The sequence below is a fragment of the Peromyscus maniculatus genome, chromosome 10, assembly GCF_049852395.1.
Source record: "Peromyscus maniculatus bairdii isolate BWxNUB_F1_BW_parent chromosome 10, HU_Pman_BW_mat_3.1, whole genome shotgun sequence".
NCBI lineage: Eukaryota > Metazoa > Chordata > Mammalia > Rodentia > Cricetidae > Peromyscus > Peromyscus maniculatus.
Window position 1 is genome coordinate 12,600,585 of NC_134861.1, and position 22,229 is coordinate 12,622,813.

The following is a 22,229-nucleotide window of genomic DNA, read 5'->3' on the forward strand; positions in this document are numbered from 1 at the left end:
TTCCTTTTTAAACTGTGGTGCTGTATTTTCCTGGGCGGGGGGTCTTTTCTTGTCTCCAGGTGGGTTGTCAGCCTGCAGGCCCCTTGAAGGTCACTTTTCCAAGGACACAGGAACAATTTGATCTTACTCTCCAATACAGAAAACCCTGCTCCGTGAATGACAAACTCCAAGCTTCAAATACTAGTAGTAACTTAAAAGGGCTGTGTGGTCATAGGATCAGTGAGTTATTTTTGTTTCAGTGCACTTTCAAGAGAAGTAGGTTTTGTCCTCTTGTGAGTGCTGTGGCACATCACAGCAAGTCTCCCGGGCACCTGGCACCTGGCACGCAGCCCTGTGACTGCCCAGCCCTCAGTATGCCCTCGGTTCTGTTTATAAACTTGTGGTTTTTAACTTTTAAATGTCTTTTGGGAGGGATGTTTGCCAAAAGCCTAAGTTGCTACAAAGGAATGCTATCTGTCTAGAGACTTGATCACGTCCTCTGGGAGCTGGTTTGTCTGTCTGAAGCTCTGTGCTGGGCTGTCATTCCAGTATCACACTTGGAAGAGACGCTCACACCAGCACTAGAGCCAAGCCAATGCTAGGTGACATCCCCTGTGTATGAAACTTACTAAGGTCTCCTTGAGTAGTTTAGAAATTTCAGAGAAAATGTCTCTATCTCAGCTCTATTAAAAAAGAGGCTATGGATTTTTATAGTGCTAGATGTTAATGCCATTCTTAACATATTTATATCATATTACCTACGGTGTTGTGTTTTTCAATGATGGCATCCTCTTCAGAAGTGTGGAAGAGAAGGAAAACTGCTGAGGAAATGAATGTGAAATGCAGCCAGTGATGCAGAGGCCCAGACCCCTGGACATAGGGTTGTGGAGGGGACACACCTGACATCAATGTTCTGAGAATAAGGGTTTCAGAAGAACCAGGCAAGATCTCAATGGTTCTTGCTTGGCCCCTGGTTGGGTTTTAGAGGTAGTAATAAAAGTGGATGTCTGCTCTGCTTGTTTACATGACTGCAGACTGCACTCTGTCTTGTTCGGTCTAGTTAATGTCACTGGAGACCGTGCACTGTCTTACGTTTGCACTCATAAAGCTGACTTAATGCCATTGTCCCTTGGATGAATTATTCTTGCAGTCAACCATGGGCATTTAGTTTTATGAAAATTGGTTCTGGTATTTAAACACACAGATGTATGTCTCACACAGAAGAGAGATACTTACTGCAATGCCTTCTATGCTGCTGGAGTGATCAGAGCTGTAAATGGAAGCCATTCTTCCCATCACTGTATTTCAGCCAGTGATGGATCATGCAATTGGTGGTGGTCTTCTACGGTTATAATGGAGCTGAAATATTCCTACTGCCCTTTGGCGACATAGCTGTCATCAAGTCATTGCACAATGCATTACTCATGTGTTTGTGATGATGCTGGTGCATTGTATAAAACAGAGCACAGAGAATTATATACAGTGTACTATACTTGATACTGATAAACAATTATTTTAGAGTGTCTTCTACTTGTGTAAATGCTTTACTGTAAAACAGTAGGCCATGTTCTGGCTGCAGCAGTCCCACACATCTTGTGCTAGCTGTGTCTTTTGATTGATCTGTATCATTTAGTTCATATCAGTGCATTCTAAGCTATATGCACAGCATGCCTGAGGATGACAGTGTTCAGAGTGGATCCTGGCCACTGATGAACACCTGTGGGGTGCTGCTTAGTCTTAGTTATTTATTATTTCTTATTAGGTAGGAACATAGGAAAATATCATTTTTATAGGAAAAAAATATTAATGCAAATGGGTAATTTTCTATTGTTCAACTTATGAGTCTGAGGTTGACACCAAGAATCATAATGTCTTAGCCAGGAAATATGTGCCTATTAGGAAAGTTTTAAGCACTCATTTGCCAAACTATGTGTGGCCCCAGGCTCACTGTTTATTAAGAGGACTCTTTCCTTCCATCTGAAAAATGAGACCTAGATACCCAGCACATGTATCACTCAAATCCTTTGACCAAGTCAGGACAGGGCACAGTCACATTTCCCCATGTCTTTAGCAGAACTGTCAGGGTGCAAAGGGGGAAAGTGGGAACCTGTGCAGAATTAGTAGATTGCACTGAAATATGATGGTTTTTGTTTCAAGGCCAGCTGGAGGAGGAAGAGGCGGTGCTGCTCAGACTGATTTCTTAATTAAAATGTTTCCCTAGAATTGAGCCAAGTGTTCTCTTCTCTTTGGTCACAAAACACCTCCCGGGCCAGAGAACCAAAAATGTCTTTTTCATTCTGACAGTCATTTACTCTGAGGTCACAGAAGCAGATAGTAGATCTGCCTATTTCTGTGGGCCTGCTGGTCTGTGACTGAGCAGATTTCTGCAGACCAAGGACAGCTTGTAGCAGAGAACAAGGGGGCTGATGGGTGATGGCCCATTTCCAGCTCTCCTTGCAGCCCAGGAACTTTCTATATTAGGATCTGTGCTGGGAACATGAGCCAAAGAATGAAAACCATATGGATCCCTGACTACTGGACCCATCTGGTGACTGTGGTCACTTTATGACTATAATGCAGAGCCCTACCTTATAAAAGACTTCAAAGGATCAGTGTCCTGCATCAACCTATCCCATCTGATTCCTGTAGCTTTGCACCCCTGTCACCTTCTAAAATGATTAAAGTGAGTTAAAAACTTTATCTTCTAAGTATACTTTAGTGGTCTTGATGTAGTGTTACCTTTTTTGTTACCTTTTCTTCTCAGTTATTACCATTTTCTGAGCACAGTGTCAATTTTTTTTATTATCCAGGGTAATAGAAAGAGATGAAGAGGGTACAAAAGCAGGCCAAGTTTAATATGGATTATTACTACTATAAAATCATAGGAGTAAGAGGGGATTGGTCAGTGAGAGAAAGAGAACACTGGAGAATGCAGTAATGGCAAACACTCGGAGAAGCACCTATCCTTAGGGCGGGCTGGAACAGAACACACCTTTGTGGAAGTAGCCCCTCTTCTTTGACTTGAGTTCCAAACTGCATTGGAGGGAGCACAGCTGGATGGCAGAAAAATCCAGTGGGGTGCCTGAGCATCCACACTCTGGAATAACAGAAGTGTGCAAGTTTAACACCGTGCCAATGGCCAAAGGAGAAGGATTACAGTGTCCATCCTCATCACTGAGAACGCGAGCAATAGAGTAAATTGAGAGTCATCAAGATGCTAACTTGGCCTAGTGCCTAAGGTATGACACTGTGTAGCCTTGGTGCTGGGGGTAGGGGCTTGGGACTGCATCAATTGTATGTACCAGGCTCTGCTGAGGTACCATGGGAGGCCTTGACTTGGAGGCGGTGGGAGTAGGGGGAGGGTTGGGGGAAAGGCAGGGGATGGGAAGAGGAAGGAGGAGAATCTGTGCTTGGTATGTAAAATGAATAGAAAATTTCTTAATGATAAAAAAAAGATGCTAACTTGATGACTGGCACAGTCAGTTATAAGTTGCTTCTTTAAAGAAATGAGACTCTTGAGTTCCTATAGTGCTCATCGGTACAAATTTGAACAGAAATGGAAGAAGAGATGAAGGTTTAACCATCTCTTCTTCCAAGAGCCCTCACTGGCAGGGACCCTTGTCTTGGCCTCAGATCTACAACTGGGACCAGCAGTTGTAATTTTTCAGTTCCAAGATGAAGAAGCTGAGTTTTAGGGTTAACTTTGCCAAGGTTTCATCAGGGAGTAGAGGCAGCACTCCAACTCAGCTCTGTTTGATTTAATGGTCAGTGTTTTATCCAATACTTGTCTGCTACATTTCAATGTTTTCTTTTCTTTTTTTTTTTTAATTTTAAAATTTTTTTCCTTTTATTTTATTTTATAGTACCATTCAGTTCTACATATCAGCCGCGGATTCGCTTGTTCTCCCCCCTCTTGCCCTCCTCCCCTTCCCCCCAGCCCACCTCCCATTCCCACCTCCTCCAGAGCAAAGCCTCCTCCGAGGACTGAGATCATCCTGGTAGACTCAGTCCAGGCAGGTCCTGTCCACTCCTCCCAGACTGAGCCAAGCATCCCTGCATAAGCCCCAGGTTTCAAACAGCCAACTCATGCAATGAGCACAGGACCCAGTCCCACTGCCTAGTTGCCTCCCAAACAGATCAAACCAATCAACTGTCTCACTTATTCAGAGAGCTTGATCGAGTTGGGGGCCCCTCAGCCTTTGGATAATTCACATGCAAATGCATTTCAGTTTCTGCTTTCAGTGAAACTGGTGATGGGGTGGAGAACAGTCCAAGAGACAGCTGATGAGGATGTGATTTCCTACGCCCAGATTAGCTTCAAGCTTTGGAGTTGGGATATCAGTCTGTGATGGGGAGAAGCTGATCTTCCATCTCATCTTCCTACCAATCGTATGAGAATGAGAGAGAATGGCAAATGGAGCGTGTTATAGTTCTCATACTTATGGAATTCTAGCATGAATCATTTTATTGTCTCAGATGTAAAATTACGGTTCATTGAGTACTTATTTTTAAAAGATTTGAGCATGAGGATGGACACTCCCAAATGCTTTCTTGCCTATGTCTCACAAAAACCAAGCAAAATTTGGCTCATTTTATTAATTCAAAATAGTAAAGGTTAGGGAGGTCTACATTTCCAAGAGTATTGGCTATTAAATGAAAATCCATGACTCAAAGTGAAGTTTGAGGTCTGCCCTCCTAGGGTTCTTTCTATTGGCCATATTTTTGATGCTAGGCATCAAACAGTAAGGATCCTGTACATGAAATCTACACTTCACCAGCTGGAGTATTGGTTATTTAAGGACATAGACTGCATTTTGTATAGGTTTGTGTAACATTAGATGTGACCTTCCACTTATCCTTAGAACCCTAGCTGTCTTTAGAAACTTATCACTTGGAGGAAGAGGATGGATTAAATAGGTTAAAGGTGAACAGAAGTCATTGCTGTTCTTAACATTTAGTAGTTATGAAGCTCAGCAAATAAATGATGAGTAGATATGAAATGCTTGGCTTGGATCCTTATGAAAGTTGGAATATGTCAGAGAGCAGACATTACTCAGGACTGGGTAGATCCAGTAGGTGCTGCAGGGACTGTTCACATGTTCAGAACAGTGTTTGAAGGGAACTTATGAGATCCCTAGGCAGGTTGAGGTTGTCCCCCTGGGAGCCCTGTGGAGGGAATGGAATTCATAGGAATCTGGTTTCTGCTTGTGGGCATCTCACCAGTGATTTGAAAGCAAGTCTTAAATGGTTCAGCCTGGAGCTGGGTTTCAGGTGGGTGAAAATGTCCAACATGGAGTCATTTATTGAAACTCAGCAGTGTTGCCCAGGGTAAAAGTAATTGCATTTTATGAATAGACTTGTTGGACACGAACCCCTGTAAAGCATCTGGTCTCAAAGGAAGCCTGAAGGTCTAAGGATGTGATTATTCTGTGAGACTAGAAAATACACAAGCCATTTGAGATGATTTGACAGTGCTCCTTTGTAGATCTTAGATGTATGTGGACGTCCATCATTTTACCTTTAGATCCAACTCTGCTAGTTAATGTTCATGGCTATAAAATGGGAGCATAAAACCAACTAACCAACAGCTGTGTAACCCACTGTGAGAGATGGATTTACTGTTCTGTCCACTATACGAATAAGCCACCTCCATCAGATAGAGGATTGGTTCAATTGGTTTTTACCAGTTAGTAGCTGAACCAGGACTCAAACTCATGACTTTGGAATCAACAACCTTCTCAGAGTTATCTGGTCATCTGGTCCCCATTGAAGAAAGCATGTCAAGTCATGCCCTCTGTCTGGGAAGGTCAAAGTCCAGGCCTGTTTTGTCGGTGGGACTACTGACTTTCCTCCTGTCAGGGACCCCACAAGCCTCACAGCCTGCAGAGAATTGGCCCATGATAAGGGAAGAATGAAACTTGGTTCAATACTGTTTTTGTAGGCACTGGGTCAAAACTTGCAGAGTTTGATCCTATGGTTTATTTTCCTTATACATTTAAGCACAGTAAAATGTTGGAAAAAGGTTTCCATGCTTTGAATATCACTTTGTATGCTGCAAATGTGTTGCTCTGATTTGGTTGATAAATATAATGCTCATTGGCTAGTATCCAGGTGGGAAGTATAGTATAGGTGGGACAGGCAGAGAGGAGAATTCTGGGAACAGGAAGGTTGAGTCAGGAGACGTTGCCAGCTGCCACCATGAGAAGCAAGATATAAAGATACCAATAGGCCACGAGCCACATGGCAAGGTATAGATTTCTAGAAATGGGTTAATTTAAGATGTAATATCTAGCTAGCAAGAAGCCTGAGCCATTAGGCTATACAGTCTGTAATTAATATAAACCTCTGTGTGTTTATTTTGGTCTGAGCAGCTGTGAGCCTGGGCAGGACTGGAGAAAACTTCAGCTACATTTTCATGTGACAATTATCACAACAAAGTTTTAGGGATAGCTACCTAGAAACTACATAGCAAAGTAGCACAGCACTTGTGACCTTTACAATAAAAATGAGTTCTATTGGCTGATAAACAGAGCTCAGGGCAAGGCCTAAGAAGGAAGGATCTGTAATAAGTATAGGGATAGATTCTATTGGCAGAGGATGCAAAGTATATGGGACCATTTTCATAAGATGGGTTCTATTCACTGAGAGACTAAGTGCAGTATAAGGGCCTAAAAATGCCCAGGATACTGGGGGATTCAGGAAAGCTGGCTCTATAGAACAGCAAAAAGATCACCAGGTTGTCGGGCAACATTCATTCCAGCCTTCTGGGCAACCAGGCATCAGTCATCTCCTTCTATTGAAGAGAATAGGCCTGCATGATTGACAATCATGGTTATTCCAATGCTTTATTTAAGCTGAGCCTCCTACATCCTTCTACTATAGACCCTTCCAGATCTGTTCCATCAATTGTTTATGTGTCCACCAGTCTATCTTTTCCCCCATCCATGTAGGCATGTGGCCATCTGTCTAACATGGATAAGATATTGGCTTCTGCTAGTAGGGAGTGGGCTGAGTAGAATCTTGGGGATGCTCCTTTTTTTGGCAGTGAAGGGAGAAAGCTACTTTCATTTACTGTGGATAGCTCCAGTTTTATATTATTAAAATTCCTCTCTCCTTGGAATGGTAAGAGAAGCTGACCGAGGAGGAGACATAAGTAGGAAAATATTAGCTATAGCAAATAAAAATTTAAGCTCACAGTTGATATATTATGCTATGACCCAGTCACCTTGTAATTTCCCATCTATATTAAAAGAATAAATACAAAAAAAATAGGCTGCCATTTCAACTCAATTGAAGCAGTAGACTTATTTCATTCCCTTGCAGGGAGCTCTCACCTGCCTTTCCCTTTCTATCTTCTTCTCTCTCTCCCTCCTCCCTCCCCCCCCCCACTCTGCCTCTCTCCTTCTGTTATAGTCCTCTGTCAGTAGGCAATTTCATTTGGGTTTCTGAATCTTTTTAAACATTAGCCGTTGTCTTTGAGCTCACTGTGTGTTTACATATACTGTCAGGAGTAACAAGAGAGTCCCATGCCCCTTTACTGAATTCCCCAGATCCGGATACTGCTGGGATTCACTATTTTCCCAAGTTCTCCCAGTTTCCCTTCTACCTGTGTATGTTTCTACCTATGAGTATTTAGTTTGGGGAGTCATCACTGTGTAAGTTCATGTAGCTACCTCAGGTCAGAAATATAGTGAGCCCATCACTTCAGGGTCCCTGGTATTGTCCTTTTATACCTATCCATATCATGTCCAACCTACTCTTCTCCAAGCCCTTAGACTGAAGACCCCTGATCTCTATTGCATTTTGTTACTTCTAAATTGTTAAAGAGATACAATAATGTAGTATGTAAGTGCCAGGGATTGACTCATTTTTATTTAGCACAATTCCCTAAAATTTTATGTGTAGTAATTCACTCTTTTTATTACTAATATTCCCTGGTAACATATGGGCCACAGCCTTCTGTTGGTGCTGTTCTTTGTTTCCTTTAAACACTGTTGATTAACTTGAGTGACAGCTAAATTATTTCTTGTGTTTGGCTGTCATGTTTTTTTTTGTTTGTTTCTTTTTTCTTGCATTCCCATACCTTATTTAACCTTTTGTAGAATTTTCTATCTTAAAAACATTGATTTTAGGGTTGTATTCTTGGAAAAGAATCTATTTATCCTGTTTTTTGGGTGTACTGCTTTGTACAGTGTTCTCAGTGGTGGTTATGTGAGTTATAACTCACATCCAGGGCATGCTACACTAGTATTGATATGTACCACTCTGAGTCCTGTTGGAAGCTCATTTTTGCTTAGGACATCCTACCCTCCAATATTTATTCTCTGTATTATGACTATAAGAGTGTGCATAGAATTTGTAATACACTGTTATTTCACTTGGGCTAATGGATGCTACATTTTAGCATGTGATTTTTTTCTTTCTTTTTTCCTCTTTTTTTTTTTTTTTTCAAGGCAGGGTTTCTCTGTGTAGTTTTGGTGCCTTTCCTGGATCTCACTCTGTAGACTAGGCTGGCCTCGAATTCACAGAGATCCGCCTGCCTCTGCCTCCCGAGTGCTGGGATTAAAGGCATGCACCACCACCAACTGGCTAACATGCACTTTTTTATCCTTAGTATACTGCCTTTTTATCCTCATGGTCCCAGGCTCACTAGTAGCTGTGGCTTCCTGCTGCTCTGCCTCACAAGAGAGGGTCAGACTACAGATTGACATCCTGGAGAAAGGTTGAAGTTTAATTTCAAGCACAGTTGCTGTGGAACACAGAATTTTTCTTCATTGTTGAATTGAAAAAAAATCATGTCCAGCCATCACAAGTATGGGGCCATACTGGAGCGTGGGCAACCTACCGGTGTCTATGATCCCAAAGAAGAATGACTATTTCTCCTCTAGACATCACCAACTGCCAATGCTTCCTAAGTCAGTGGTGGGGCCTTATGAACACCTCACTCATCTTTGATAGAGTTTTGGCTGACTCAATCTTACACAGACAACTGCTCTGCTAAGCTGCCTGCTGCTGCTCTGAGTTCGTGTGTACAGCAGCTCTGTTCTGTCCAGTAGACAGCACCTCAGAGCACTCCTTCCCATCCTCCAGCTCTTACATCCCCCACTCTCCCAGGATATTTCCTGTGCCTTGGGGGAGGGCAGGGTATTGATATCATTCCATTTAGGGATGAGCACTCAGAGACATTCTCAGCACTTTTACCAGATATGACTTTATAGTAACTGCTCTGAGGAGCTTCGCTGACCAAGGCTGTGAGTACCTCAAATTTCTGTATAAACACAAACATTTAGAAGCCAATTTCATGGCATGGACATTTAGCAAAATAACAATAGTGCCTATCACCTTCATGTCCATGGGCTTTGGACCAGATTTACTGTACCAGACATGAACTCCTTCCTGTGGAGGGGGCCTCAAATCTCATCAAAAGTCATTTGGTTAACTCCATAATCGCAATGCCAGTATTGCAGCAGTGGGCAAATTTTGCCTGGCGGGTTGGGATTACAACATGCACATGGGGGTATTGATATATTTGATCTGCCAGCAGCCTGTATAGGAACTTTTGACATGGAAACCTAACAGCAAGGTTGATGTTTCTTGTTAGAGATTGATTTCTCTATGTCCTGCAACCAAACTCATGTTTGTGCCAGGGTCTCACTGCACCTGGAGCTTATTGATTTGCCTACTCTGACTGACCAACATGCCCCAGTGATACTCGTGTCTCTGCTCCAAAAGTGCTGGGATTTCAGGTGCATGTCCCCATACTCATCTGTTGACATGGGTTCTGGGGATCAAAACTCAGGTCCTTATGCTTGTGAGGCAAGGGTTTTTCTAACCAAGCATTTTTCTGGTCCCTGTTTTATTATTATTATATATATATTTTTAACTCATAACATTTGAAGGCCATGCTCTTGGTGATAGGGAAATTGGTCACTTGTATCAAATCTTCACCATCAATACAACTAACATGTGTTTTGTGGATGAGGACTTCCTACAGCTTCTTTAACAAAGACTGTTGGGGTCCAGCCCTTTGATAACATTTTCCCAGGGTCTGTGGAAGAATCTACAACCAACTGATAATCTAATCTTAGACAATATCAAATGAATCTATGTACATGAAACTCTTTAGTCTGTACACTTTATTCTTCTGAGTCAGTTCTCTCTCTCTACAGCTTCTATTCTGCTCTCTTACTTAGCTCCTTTCTTACCTGATTTCTCTCTACATTTTTCTGCTGTTCTCTCTTAATGGAATTGTCTCAAGGGCCTGCCCTGAGAAAATCCTTCCCAGGGTCCTAGGGAAGACACTACATCTGGCATGGGGTTATCTGAGGGAAAAACATCTACATACAACATACCCTTTCATCCATTTACTTTATTTGTCTATGTCAAAATTCTATCTATACAGCTTCGGTTCCATCTTCACATCCAGCTCCTCTCTGTACCTACTTTTCCTGACTTTTCATAGTCCTAACCAACTCCTATGCTTTTGACCTCATCTTCATCCTCTGTTCCTTCATCCACCATCTTTCCTTGCTCCTTACCCCTGGCTCAGAGAAACTCTGTCTTCTTCTCTTCACCCTGGCCATGCAGTTCTATCTGCCATCTTCAGAATGCAAAAACCTCCTTTGTTCTGAGTCAATTGCTCTGGAATGTTGTTTTCCTTGTCTGGGGAAGGGTGGTCTGAGCTTCATTTGCACATAAAACAAAGTTATGCATCTACAGGCCACCTGTCTCCTAGGCCATACAGGGGTATTACCTAGTGGATCAGCAGTAGGTCTGAGAAGCTAAACTGTTGGCCAAATGGCCTAGTAGTATATGGGTGCACAAGAATTTCATAGCAGATGACAGCTGATGTATATTAATAAGCTAAATAACATCAAATATTCCTTGATAAATGGCTTCCTCTTGAAGGATACTTTGATCGGTCAAGGTATAGCTTATCATATACAGCTGAATCTCTATAATACATTCTTGCAGCTCACGTATTGTCTAACTCTTATCTCAATTTTCCCATCTAGTTCTTCCTCATCTTGTTCTTCCTCATCTTCCACCTCATTCTTCTAGTTCTGCAATCTAGTCCTCTCCAAGTCTCTGAAGTTTACAGTTATATACCCATGCAGTAACAATGCTCTGGCTAAGGCAAGGTCACCAGGCTTGAATTCCCTCAGGGTCAGAAGGAGGGGTGATAAAATCAACACAAATAGCTATCATGACATCCCAAAAGGGAAGTGGCTAATGGGGAATGAATCAACTGGGGACTAAATTTGGTTAATATATCTAAGAAAGGGAATATATGTGCTCAAACTATATTCTTAGAAGTGGTTAGTTAAAATGTTAAGAGCCTATAATTCTCTAAGTCATGGGTGAAAATAAGACTTCCTTATTTTCCTCTGGCCTGAAATTTATCTTGGCTGTGCTGTTTTCTGGCAGGGTGGGGCAAGTGCTCAGTAGCTAGGCAACCTGAGTCACAGCTTGACATACATGGTATGTAAAAGCCCTTTAGTTCTGAATAATTGTTGGAGGGAGATCTAGAACTAGAGATAACACTTAGAGGAAAGATGGTTAAGCTTAATTAGCACATCCACCAGACCTTCTCAAACAGATAGTCTAGATGCTGAAGACTGTTCTTAGAATGTCTGGGAAGTATCTCAGATAAGAGACTTTTGTCCGGAGAAAGTCTTGGCCATATGTTACTAATAATGATGATTACAGAAAGGCCTGAAATTAGGGGTCTGGTTGTGTGACTGCTTTTAGCACAGTTTGGAGATGTTATCCAAATAATCTAATTGTAAAGGGGAAATTGTGTCCAATAAATGATCAAAGATACTGTTCTAGGAATGGAAGAGCTACAGTAGCACATGAGGAATTCATAGCAGGAAATTGTTAATATTAAAAAGCCAGTATCACCAAGACTTCTTAAGCCTTGGCTTTATCCTCTGGAAAGGCCCATGGCTTCTTCCAGATACAGCTTTGTCACAGTCAGCTGAATTCCTACTTCATATTTCTGTGACCCAAAGTACTTCTTGATAATTTTTCATTTTAATTTTAACATGTATCTTATTAAAACATAAAAACGAACATCATACATCAGTATGTGTTATAAGGAACTTTTTCATTTGATAGCTTTGCTAATGTTATTATATACACATTTTTCTGAATTTTAAGATTATTTTATATTTATCAAGATGTCATTGTTAGTTTCAGTTATCAATTTGACATGATCCAGAGTCACCCAGAAAGAGGGAACCTCAGCTGAGAAGTTGCCTAGATCAGATTGGCCTATGGCCTTGTCTGTGGAACACTTTCTTGATTGCTGATTGATATAAGAGGGCCCTGCCTACTGTGGATGGTACCATTCCTATAGAGGTGGACCTGAACTGTTGTAAGAAAGGTAACTGAGCAGGCTAGAGAGAGCAAGACAGAAAGTGTTTGTCTGTGATCTCTACTCTAGTTTCTGCCCAGACTTCCCTTAAAGATGGACTGGAACTTGTAAGCCAAATAAACCTTTTTCTCCCAAGTAGATTTTGGTCATGGTGTTAATCATAGCAATAGAAAGCAAACTGTAATTCAATAATTATGATGCATTAAATGGTTTAGGTGAATACTAATAATCCAACAATATTAAATAACTGAGAATTGGGCTTCCCAGAGATTTACACACTGTTATTTATGGAGAGAAATCTCTCATTCTTCTGTTTGGTAAATCATTTATGTTTTACATTTGTCTTGACTAATCTCTTCATTCTTTTTTTCCTTAGATATTCCATTTTATGTTCTTAAATATTTTAAAATTATTTATTTGTTGAAATTATAATCATATCATTTCCTACCTTCTGTTTCCTCCCTCCAACCCCTCTCATATACTGCCATACCCCACCTTGCTTTCTCTCAAATTAGAAAAGTTTTTAGTACACTGTAAAGGCCAGTGAGCTGGGGAGAAGCAATAATATCATTGGACTTCCTTATTATTTTATTATTGTGTTAAATGTATGATTAACTTTTACTATTCAGTTTAGCAACAAATATATATGGATCTGAACTTTGACTATACCCAGTACATTTTGATAACTAGTAGCATTCTAATTTCTTATGAAGTAATTCATGCAACACATTTTAAAAACTTAAGGAAATAGGATTAATGATAATGTTTTAAATTTCAAAATTATTTCCATGAACTTTTGATAAAAATTATTAATACATATCTAAATTTGTTCTTTAAAATGGATTTGTAGTAAATCCTTAGGCTTTTGGAAGGTCAGGGTGTACATATGTAAGATAAGTTAGGATATCTTGATTTATTGAATCTGATTTTACTTTCTATCTACATCTATGTATATTCACACACTCATATGGATTTAAATGCATCTTCAGGTATTCCCTATGTCAAAGAGTTTTTATAATCCACTAAATTATTTGCATTCATAATATATTCACCCCCTTCATGCCTGTGCAGTTTTTTTTTTTTTTTTTTTTTTTTTTTTTTTTTTTTTTTTTTTTTAACAGCATGCTGAGCATTTGGTATGCACTCCATCTACTGCAAAAGTATCAATAGATTAATTTAGCTTAGTGCTTACAACACTCTCTGCCCATACTTTTCCTGAATACTGAAATTAAGTGTTTAAGGCTTCCTTTATTAGCTGTAGTGAATGTTCTTTATTTTCCATGCTGCCAACAGAGGTTCCCAGTGACCCTTGGGAGAAATGACAAACTCAAACTCTCCTTCCTTGTTACTTTTTTGATATTATGGAAAACCATTTTTAGTATTAGGTATAATTGTTGCAACTGTCATCATTTTAGATGCAACTTTACATTTATTTAAGTTATTTCCCTAGATAGATTCTTTTTATCCTGAGAGAAAAAAGGTATGAACATTTTTATGAGTTTGTGACTGTGCATAATTTTACAACATCAAATCATTTTTGAAAAATTATATATGAATGTACTCTGCCAGCAGCAATAAAGGAATAACATTTAGTCTCTACTAGTGTTGGAAAACAAACCTATAGCTCTTAGTTGAGGACATATTTCGGAGTAGGCGGAGATGTGTGCAAATGTATTTTGCTTAGTCAATAAGTATGAAGACATTTGCTCTGCACACTAGTGGGCCTAACCTTGGGGATACAGTAGTGAGTGTGAGACAGTGTACGATAGGAAGATCTGGAAGACGTGTCTGGGAGCCCCGGCTCCTTAGAGGGCATTGGACACTTTCATGCAAAGCTCTAATCCTGTGATGATCATATCACATATGTTTGCTTCCTTGTTCTAGCTGATGGAGGCCTGAAGCACTGTCTTGACACAACAATTAAAGACATCTCTTCATGTGCTCCATATTGCAGGCTAATTATACATTTTACTTTGTGGATAAGATAAAAAATTTATCAGAAACACTTCTGAAGATGTCCAGCCTTTTCCAGGGAAGTGGAAATGGCAAAATGTTCAACCAGTTGCAGGTATGTAGTGACTAAGGGCTGTGAACCACCTGCTGTAGTCTGGCTGTGAGATATTGGGGTGTCCTTAGAAAAAATGCAACTAGTTTGAAGCATGCATGGGTTCCCCAGTTGACTGTCAGCAGATTGAATATGTTTAAAAAAGTCTTTGTGAATTTTTAGTGTTTTCCCCATGCAAATTAGCAGTATGTAAAATTAATAATTTACTAAATACTGATAGTTTAAATTTTTTATTAAATTTAATGCTTTTAAAATACTTTATATTCCTTTCATTTAGAAGTTTATTATTCTATCATTTCTTAGTTCTGTCTGGGTCACCCAAAACAGAAAGACAAAATAAAACCAAAATACTAGATAAAAACAGAAGGGACTAGCTGAGAATGAGGGGAGAAGCCAGAGTGTGGGGAGAATGAGAGAAGGTAAGATGGTATGAATAAAATAAAATTTATTATGTATGTATATGATGATGTCATGATGAAACCACTATTATTTATAATAATATATGCAAATAAAAATAAAAGACTCTAATATTGACTAATTATGCTTTAAACTAGAGTGATTTCTTCAGAGCCCAAAAAGTAGTACTTGTAAAATGATAGCTCAGGCAGATCACCTAATAACTTTTGGGCATTTGTGAAGTCCTAATTTGAAAATCTGGTAGGATGAGAGAATTTGCCCACATTTTGTTCATGTTTGGCCTACACGTTACCCACTAGACAAACATTTCACATCATGGACTTAGGAGCCACAATGGGTAGGTATGATCCTACTCTCTCATGCTTTATATCAGCCATGTGATTGTGACTTAGTCACTGAACAGGCCACTGAACAGGTCACTGTCCCTTGGGCTTCTTCCTTGTGAACAAGGAAATGAAACTTTGCAAGTAAGTGAGCTGAGCTGTGGGCTTGGCCGGGATGAAAAGCTTCTGAGTAGTTCTAGGTTCTCCAAGAGCAGATAGCCTCTGTCCCTTGGGGATGTGGCTCTTGGTAGGTTGCTCATGCCCAGTGGGTGGCCATACACCCATGGGTACATGATATCACTAATTGGACTCAGGGAATTAATTATAACAAAAGTAATATAAAAGGATATGAAGTTGGGAGAGAGGTGAGATGGGGGTACTAGGGCAAGTTGGAGGAAGTGGTGGTGGATGGCTATGATTAGTAGACAGTGTATTAATGTGTGAAACTTTCATAGAATAAGAAATACTAGTTTGAAAAGAAAGAATTTCACTAGAAGAAACAGCTGCTAAAGTGAAAGAAGAGGAAGCTGAGACAGAGTAGAGGCAAGGACATGTGATGGCAGTGCACATCTGACAGAAAGGAAGGAGACATGTGAGGAGGCAAGGTTCCAGGCTCCAGTCAGCCCCGCAGCTTCACGCACATGGCACCTTAGTGCTGTGATATTATTCTATTTGAATTTGTGTGTCCATGGCTTTCTTTGCTAACACAGATCCTATCAAGTGTTTTTGCAATGGACTTGACAGAAGATATTTTAAGTTTTATAAGGCACCTGTTGTAGCTACAAATATCAGCAGCCTGTCTTGTTATCACCAAGGCAACAGTGGACAGGATGCCACTAGAATGTGAAGAGGAGCCTGACGCCCCAAGAATGGCAGTTCTATGTACTATGTTCTAATAGTACTCAGCTAATGCAGTTAGCTGAGTACTATTCACCAAGAAGAAGGGTCAGAAATTAACAGCCTCACTGAGCGTTTTACCTTACTCAAGCTGGGTAGTCACAGGTTCCTATTCTAAGATGGGATTTTGTTGGTAGAAAGCTGTCTGTGTTTGTAGTGAAGTCCAAACTGGCTTCTGCCACTAGGTGGAGTCCTTACTGCTTTTGGATGGTGCCCCATCTGTTTGGTAGTTTATTTTCCTTCCAGTAAAAGGCAGTGGTAATTTCCCCCAGGGAATTCTGTGAGATTAAATGAACTAATGTGTAATAAAGTACCCTGCACACTGTCTGGCAAATAGCTAATGCCCAGTGAAGGAGGACAGACAAGATTTAAGAAAGAACAAGGAACTAGACTTCATAATACAGTCTTGCCTCTATATACTTGACTAGATGAAAGCAATAAAGGACAAGGTAGGGGTGAGGAGGGAAGGAGTTAAGTGCAAAAGCTACAGGGACAGATAACACGAGAAGGCCTAACTTGTTCCTGTTTGAGACTAAGGCATAGATAACTATCACTATCCACCAATGAACTAGAAAGTCCTTTTCTTACTTATTTAGGTATGTATGTGCATGTGTATACTTTCTCACCATGTGGATCCAGAGAATTAAACTCATGTCATCAGGCTTGGCAGCAAGAGCCATTAACTGCTGAACCATCTCTTCCTCTCAGAACCAGCAAATTTTTAATAACTCCCATGTCTTAATTCTGGCACGAGGACCCACTGCATCTATAGTTTTCCTGCTGATTGTTGGGCATGGCAATGTGTTTTGAGCACACACATGCCCATTGCAAAAGTCAAAATGCAGAATTTTATTAAATCAGATTGATTTTGGAGAACTTGCCACAGCAAAACCTTTGGCCGATGAGGCAACACTAAAACAATGAGAGAAGAGCAAGGCATAAGCTGCCTTTGAAGGCACTGCTTTGCACATCAATCCCGAGAAAGTGTGTCTGGGAAAGGCTCAAGTCCTTCTGTGTAACCACTACTTCTCTTCAACACAACTGGCCTGCACAAGTGTGATGTAGAGGAGAAATCATGGGAAAAAAGATAACCCCGTGGCTTCATTAGGAAAACTTGCCCATAATTTTCAGTATTAAAGCATCATTGCAATTATAATTTTTTTATCATCATTATCTTTATTTTTCAAGGTTCAAGACTATCAAATGCTGACTTGTTATTTATTAGGATGTCTTGCCTTAGTTAGGGTTTCTATTGCTGTGATAAAATACCATGAACAAAGGGAACTTGAGAAAGAAATGGTTATTTACTTACACTTTCCAATCATGGTTCTTCATGGAAGGAAGTCAAGGCAGGGACTTAAGGCAGGAACCTGGAAACAGGAACTGAAACAAAAGTCATAGAGGAATATTGCTTACTGGCTTGCTTCCCATGGCTTGCTCAGACTGCTTTTTTATACAACCCAGGATCACCAGCCCAGGAGTAGCACTGCACACAGTGAGCTGGGCCCTCTCACATCGGCCATTGATAAAGAAAATGTCACAAAGACTTGCTAACAGGCCAATTGAATGTGGACATTTTCTCAACTGAGGCTCCTTCTTCTCACATTACTCTAGCTTGTGTCAAGTTGACAGAAAACTAACCAGAACATGTCTTCAAACTTCTTTTAAGTGGATCCATTTTGTGTTTCTTTTTCCTGTGTCATAAAACTTTGTGTAAGTTTAATAAGTATTATTGACTAAGAAGGTGTGATGCAATCATCTCTGTTATGCTTCCTTGCTTTCCTTTAGGATGCCCTGAGAAACAAATTTATAAGAAACTTTGTTATGAGCCAGTCACACATTGACGTGGACAAGCTCACTGAAGATCTGCACACATATGGTAAGGATGCTGATGGTTTGTGTGGCATCCATCTGTCCCCGACTGCAGTGCTTGGATCCTGCCCCGTTGGCCATGATGTTGTTGGCGACATTACCAAATTTACCTTTACTCTCCCCATTTCTATTTCACTGTCTGTAACATGAAGGGCTAGAAGTAGATATGCCGCAATTTTTTTTTTCACCAGAAGTTCTCTGGTTAGGGCAGGAAGGCTAGAGAAAGGAAAGCTTTTCGTTAGGTAAAACACATTTATTGAAAGTAACTGGCAGATGTGCCATTTGAAAAAGTGGTAAGGATAGGTTGCATATCTCTTAAAATGCTTGGGACACAAGAGTTTCAGATTTGAGATACTTTGTATACCCTTAAAGGAATAGTTTAGGGATGGGACCCAAATCTCCTTACAAAATTCTTGTAGCTACTACATACCAGCCTGAAGATATTTTTTTAATTAGCTAAAATTATAATTATTTATTTATTTTACATCTCGGCACAGTTTCCCCTCCCCCTCTCTTCCTATTTCCTCTCTCCACCTACACTCTGCCCCTACCTCCCAACCCACTCCTTCTCTGTTTCTGTTCAGAAAGGGGCAGGCCTCCCATGGGTGTCAACAAAGCATGGCATATCAAGTTGAGGTGGGACTAAGCTCCTGCCCTTGTATTAAGGCTGAGTAAGGCAACCCAGTATGAGGAATAGGTTCCCAAAATCCAGCCAAAGCATCAGGGACAGGCTCTGCTCCCACTGCTAGGAGTCCCTCAAGTAGACCAAGCTACACAACTATTACACATATGTAGAGTGCCTAGGTTGGTCCCATGATTTTATAGAGTAATTTTCAGTATGAAAACCAAGCTTCATGATCTGAGATTTTCCGCTTGTGGTTTCATTAGACTGGTCTACTTTACTTGGTGATTTTTTTTTCCATAATGGTTTTCTTTAGCTAGGTTTCATCTCTCATGAATTTATTTATTATTGTTGTATTTTCCATTTATATCTTTTTGCATTCTACCTTTTTAATTGAAAGTCTATTTTCAACGTAATTGCACATAATTATGTTTTAATTTCCTGCTATTAGCTACGCAGTTTGTCTTTTGTTGGTCTTGATTTTTTCTCTTTGATTTTGGGTAGTCTGCCTTACTTCTAGTATTAAGTTATTTTCATTGATGATCAGGTATTTAATAGTGAGAGGTTGTAAAAGGAGTTTGCATCCCCAGATGGAGTTATCTCCAGCAGGTCATTCATTTCATTGATTTTGGTGGAGAGCTGTGGTGGGGCCACATTCTCTTAACCCCATTAGGGCCTGCTCTTCAATTTCTTTCTGCTCTTGAGGAGAAGCCTCACTATGGTAGGGAAGAGTCTGAACTGAAAAATGAGTGTTTACTAGAGTCCATATCTTTGGAAGCCAGTGAAGTCTAAGCCCCATGGGACCTCTGGACAAGTAGCCTCTTAGTTCTTTAAAAAATTTTTTTTTTTAGATTTAAAAAATTATGTGTATGAGTGTTTTGCCTGTGTGTATGTATGTTCACCACATGTACACCTATTGCTTGAGTTCAGAAGAGGGCATATGGTGTTTCCTGATGGTTGTGAGCCACCATGCTGGTGCTAGGGACTGAACCCAGGTCTTCGGCATGAGCAGCCAGTGTGCCTAACCATTAAGCCATCTCTCCTGCTGTAAGTTTCTTAGTTCTTAGTGATACGTAACAGTAGGATGCCCGAGTGTTCATTTTGTCCAAGCTCTCAGACCTTCAAGTCTTTCCTGTATTGCTTATTTGAAGCCATAGTAAAGATGTCTATTCTTAATGTTTATTTATTTAATGTATGTGTGTACCATGTGTGGAGGTGCCTATACCCATGCTTACGTGCATAGCCTGGAGAAAGCCATTTGATACCCTTCATTGCTGCTCTCTGCCTTATTCCCTGGAGACAGGGTCTCTCACTGAACCTGGGGCTGGTTGCTCTTTGGCTAGGCCTAGCCCCGATTGCCTCCACTTCATGTGGGCCCACCCCCAACAATGGGGTGACAGGTTTGTATGGACACATCCAGCTTTTTGAAATAGGTGTTGGAGACCTAAACTCAGGTCCTTATGCTTGCAGTGCACCCGAGCCGTCTTCCTGGCACTTGTTTCTAAAAAGTCTTTCCTGCCTTCCAATTGTCCTTACCAGGAACGTTTCTTTTTTGATAACAGGAATTCCCTCTGTGGTCCTTTATACTTGAAGATTATTATTCTATAATTAAGGGAAGTTTCTTGTCATCTTTTTCTGCAACATTTTTACCTCCATTTACAAAGCAATGCCATTTTACCTTTAGAGTTAAAAAAAATTATCAAAGTTTGCTTGTTGTGACAAAATCCCTGATGTAAACAGCCTAGTGCAGGAAGGCTTTATTTGGCTCAGAGTTTCTAAAGTCTCAACCCATCATGACATCATGGGGGGGGGTGTGGCTCAACAGTTTAAATCATCACAGCAAGAAGAAGGAGAAATGTCATGTAGGAAAAGGTCAGGGCAAAGGACATGCCTTGGTTACCTACTTCCTGCAAAGACCCCTCCTCCTAGTTTTCACCTTTGCTCAATAGAGCCATCCTATTATAAATCTACCAAAAATTCATCTACTGATTAGGTAAGAGCCTTTGTGAAAATCAATTTTATTGTTTTCCCATTTGATGTATCAGCATTACAGAGACTATATATATCATATATAGTTTATATATAGTTATAAAATATTTATAGATTTTTATAAACACACACACATATAGTTTGTTATTGATAAACACTCAGTTAATTTTGTGTATGAACAAAACTGGACTCTTTTGAGATACTTTTCAATGAAACTCATTAACTTTTTGCTCATTTGTGGGAGACCCACTGTATAAATAACAAGCACTGGAGAGGGAAGTTAATTTGTTCTAATTTCTTTGCTGTCCCCAGGACAGATGCTGGACAAGATGTTTAACCATGTGGGGGCTGGACACTTCCAGTTCTTGGGTGGTATCGTGGCCAATCTCTCTTCCTGTGTGCTGTTGGACCGATTCCAGGCAGTGGAGGCTGTGGACACTCTGGAGACCAAGGCGCATGAACTCATGCAGCAGAACAGTTTCTTGGCCAGTAAGTACTTGGCAGAAAAATGTGCTCACCAAGGCACCAGCTCCAATAGGTGGTCATTTTGTCCTATCTCCCTAAGCGCATCTTAAGTTGATTCAAAAAGAAGTCTCTTCTAGATAAACCATGAAATGGAGCAGAGGTATATGAGCTGAGCTAGTAAAAAGATGTTCTCCATGCTGTAATGACAGGCAGCTGTTCACAATCCCTAGGGCACTGCTATTCCTGTTTTTACTGTTTTGACTTCATTTTATGGTGGAATCTCACATGAGAATCAGTGTACTCAAACTCTCTCTATCACTTTTATTTTTATCACAATATCTCGATGGTCTGAAGTAGGAAAGAATAATCACAATGGCCAGTTAGATTCTGTTATCAATTGTACATTTATTCAGTGTAAGCGTGATGTTATTTTTGAGCAAACACTGGATTATTTTGTTGTTTGGTGCGAGTGATTTAAGCCAGGACCATGTGAAAGCTTAATACATACCCTACTGCTAGAACATATAACTAACTCCACAGAGTTCACTGAGGGATAAGATGAGTTTGCTAGGGACATGACAATATTGTAACAAAATACTACCAAGTTCAGCCTGAAGGACCTAACTGAAACTTGTTGCATTATAGTTCTGTAGACTAGATTTAGATTTAGAAGTTTAAAATCAAGGTGCCCATTGGTTTCCTTTGATGGCTGTTAGGGAAGGGTCTTTTGTGGGCATGTATTGGCTAATGGATACATGTCTCCTTTTGAAATCTCTTTATATAATCTATTCATGTATCTGTCCAATTGGCCCTTTTCATAAGGATACGATCATGTGGAATTAAGCCTACTCTGAAAGCATCATTTTAACATTTAACATTTAACATCCCATCTTCATGGGTGGGGAGATGGATGGCTCAGTGGAAAAGACATGCTTTTGTTGTGCAACTTGAGGACCTAAGTTCAAATCCACAGCAACCATTGCTAAAAAAACAAAAAACAAAACAAAACAGCTGTGGCTATATATGTAAGACTGAACCTCATTGTTATGGCTGCAAGGACAGAATCGCTGGGATTTTGTGAGAGACCCTGTCTCAAGGGAATAGGAGAGTGGTGGTGGAAAAGGATACCTGATCTTTTCCTTTGACATCCACATGCATGCACATGCATTCACACACATGTGTGTTAAATGCACACACTGACACAAACACATGTGCATTACC

The 22,229-nt window shown here is 40.3% G+C and overlaps 1 protein-coding gene across 2 annotated transcripts in view; it reads left to right on the plus strand.

Moving 5' to 3' along the window:
- Abca13 (ATP binding cassette subfamily A member 13) overlaps positions 1-22,229 on the plus strand; it is a 432,541-nt gene that overhangs the window by 127,715 nt on the left and 282,597 nt on the right. For both annotated transcript variants that reach the window (XM_076545963.1, XM_076545964.1), the window contains 3 exons: positions 14,313-14,426; positions 17,849-17,939; positions 20,856-21,032. In XM_076545963.1, coding sequence (XP_076402078.1) covers positions 14,313-14,426; positions 17,849-17,939; positions 20,856-21,032 — 382 coding nt within the window. The remainder of the gene's footprint in view (positions 1-14,312; positions 14,427-17,848; positions 17,940-20,855; positions 21,033-22,229) is intronic.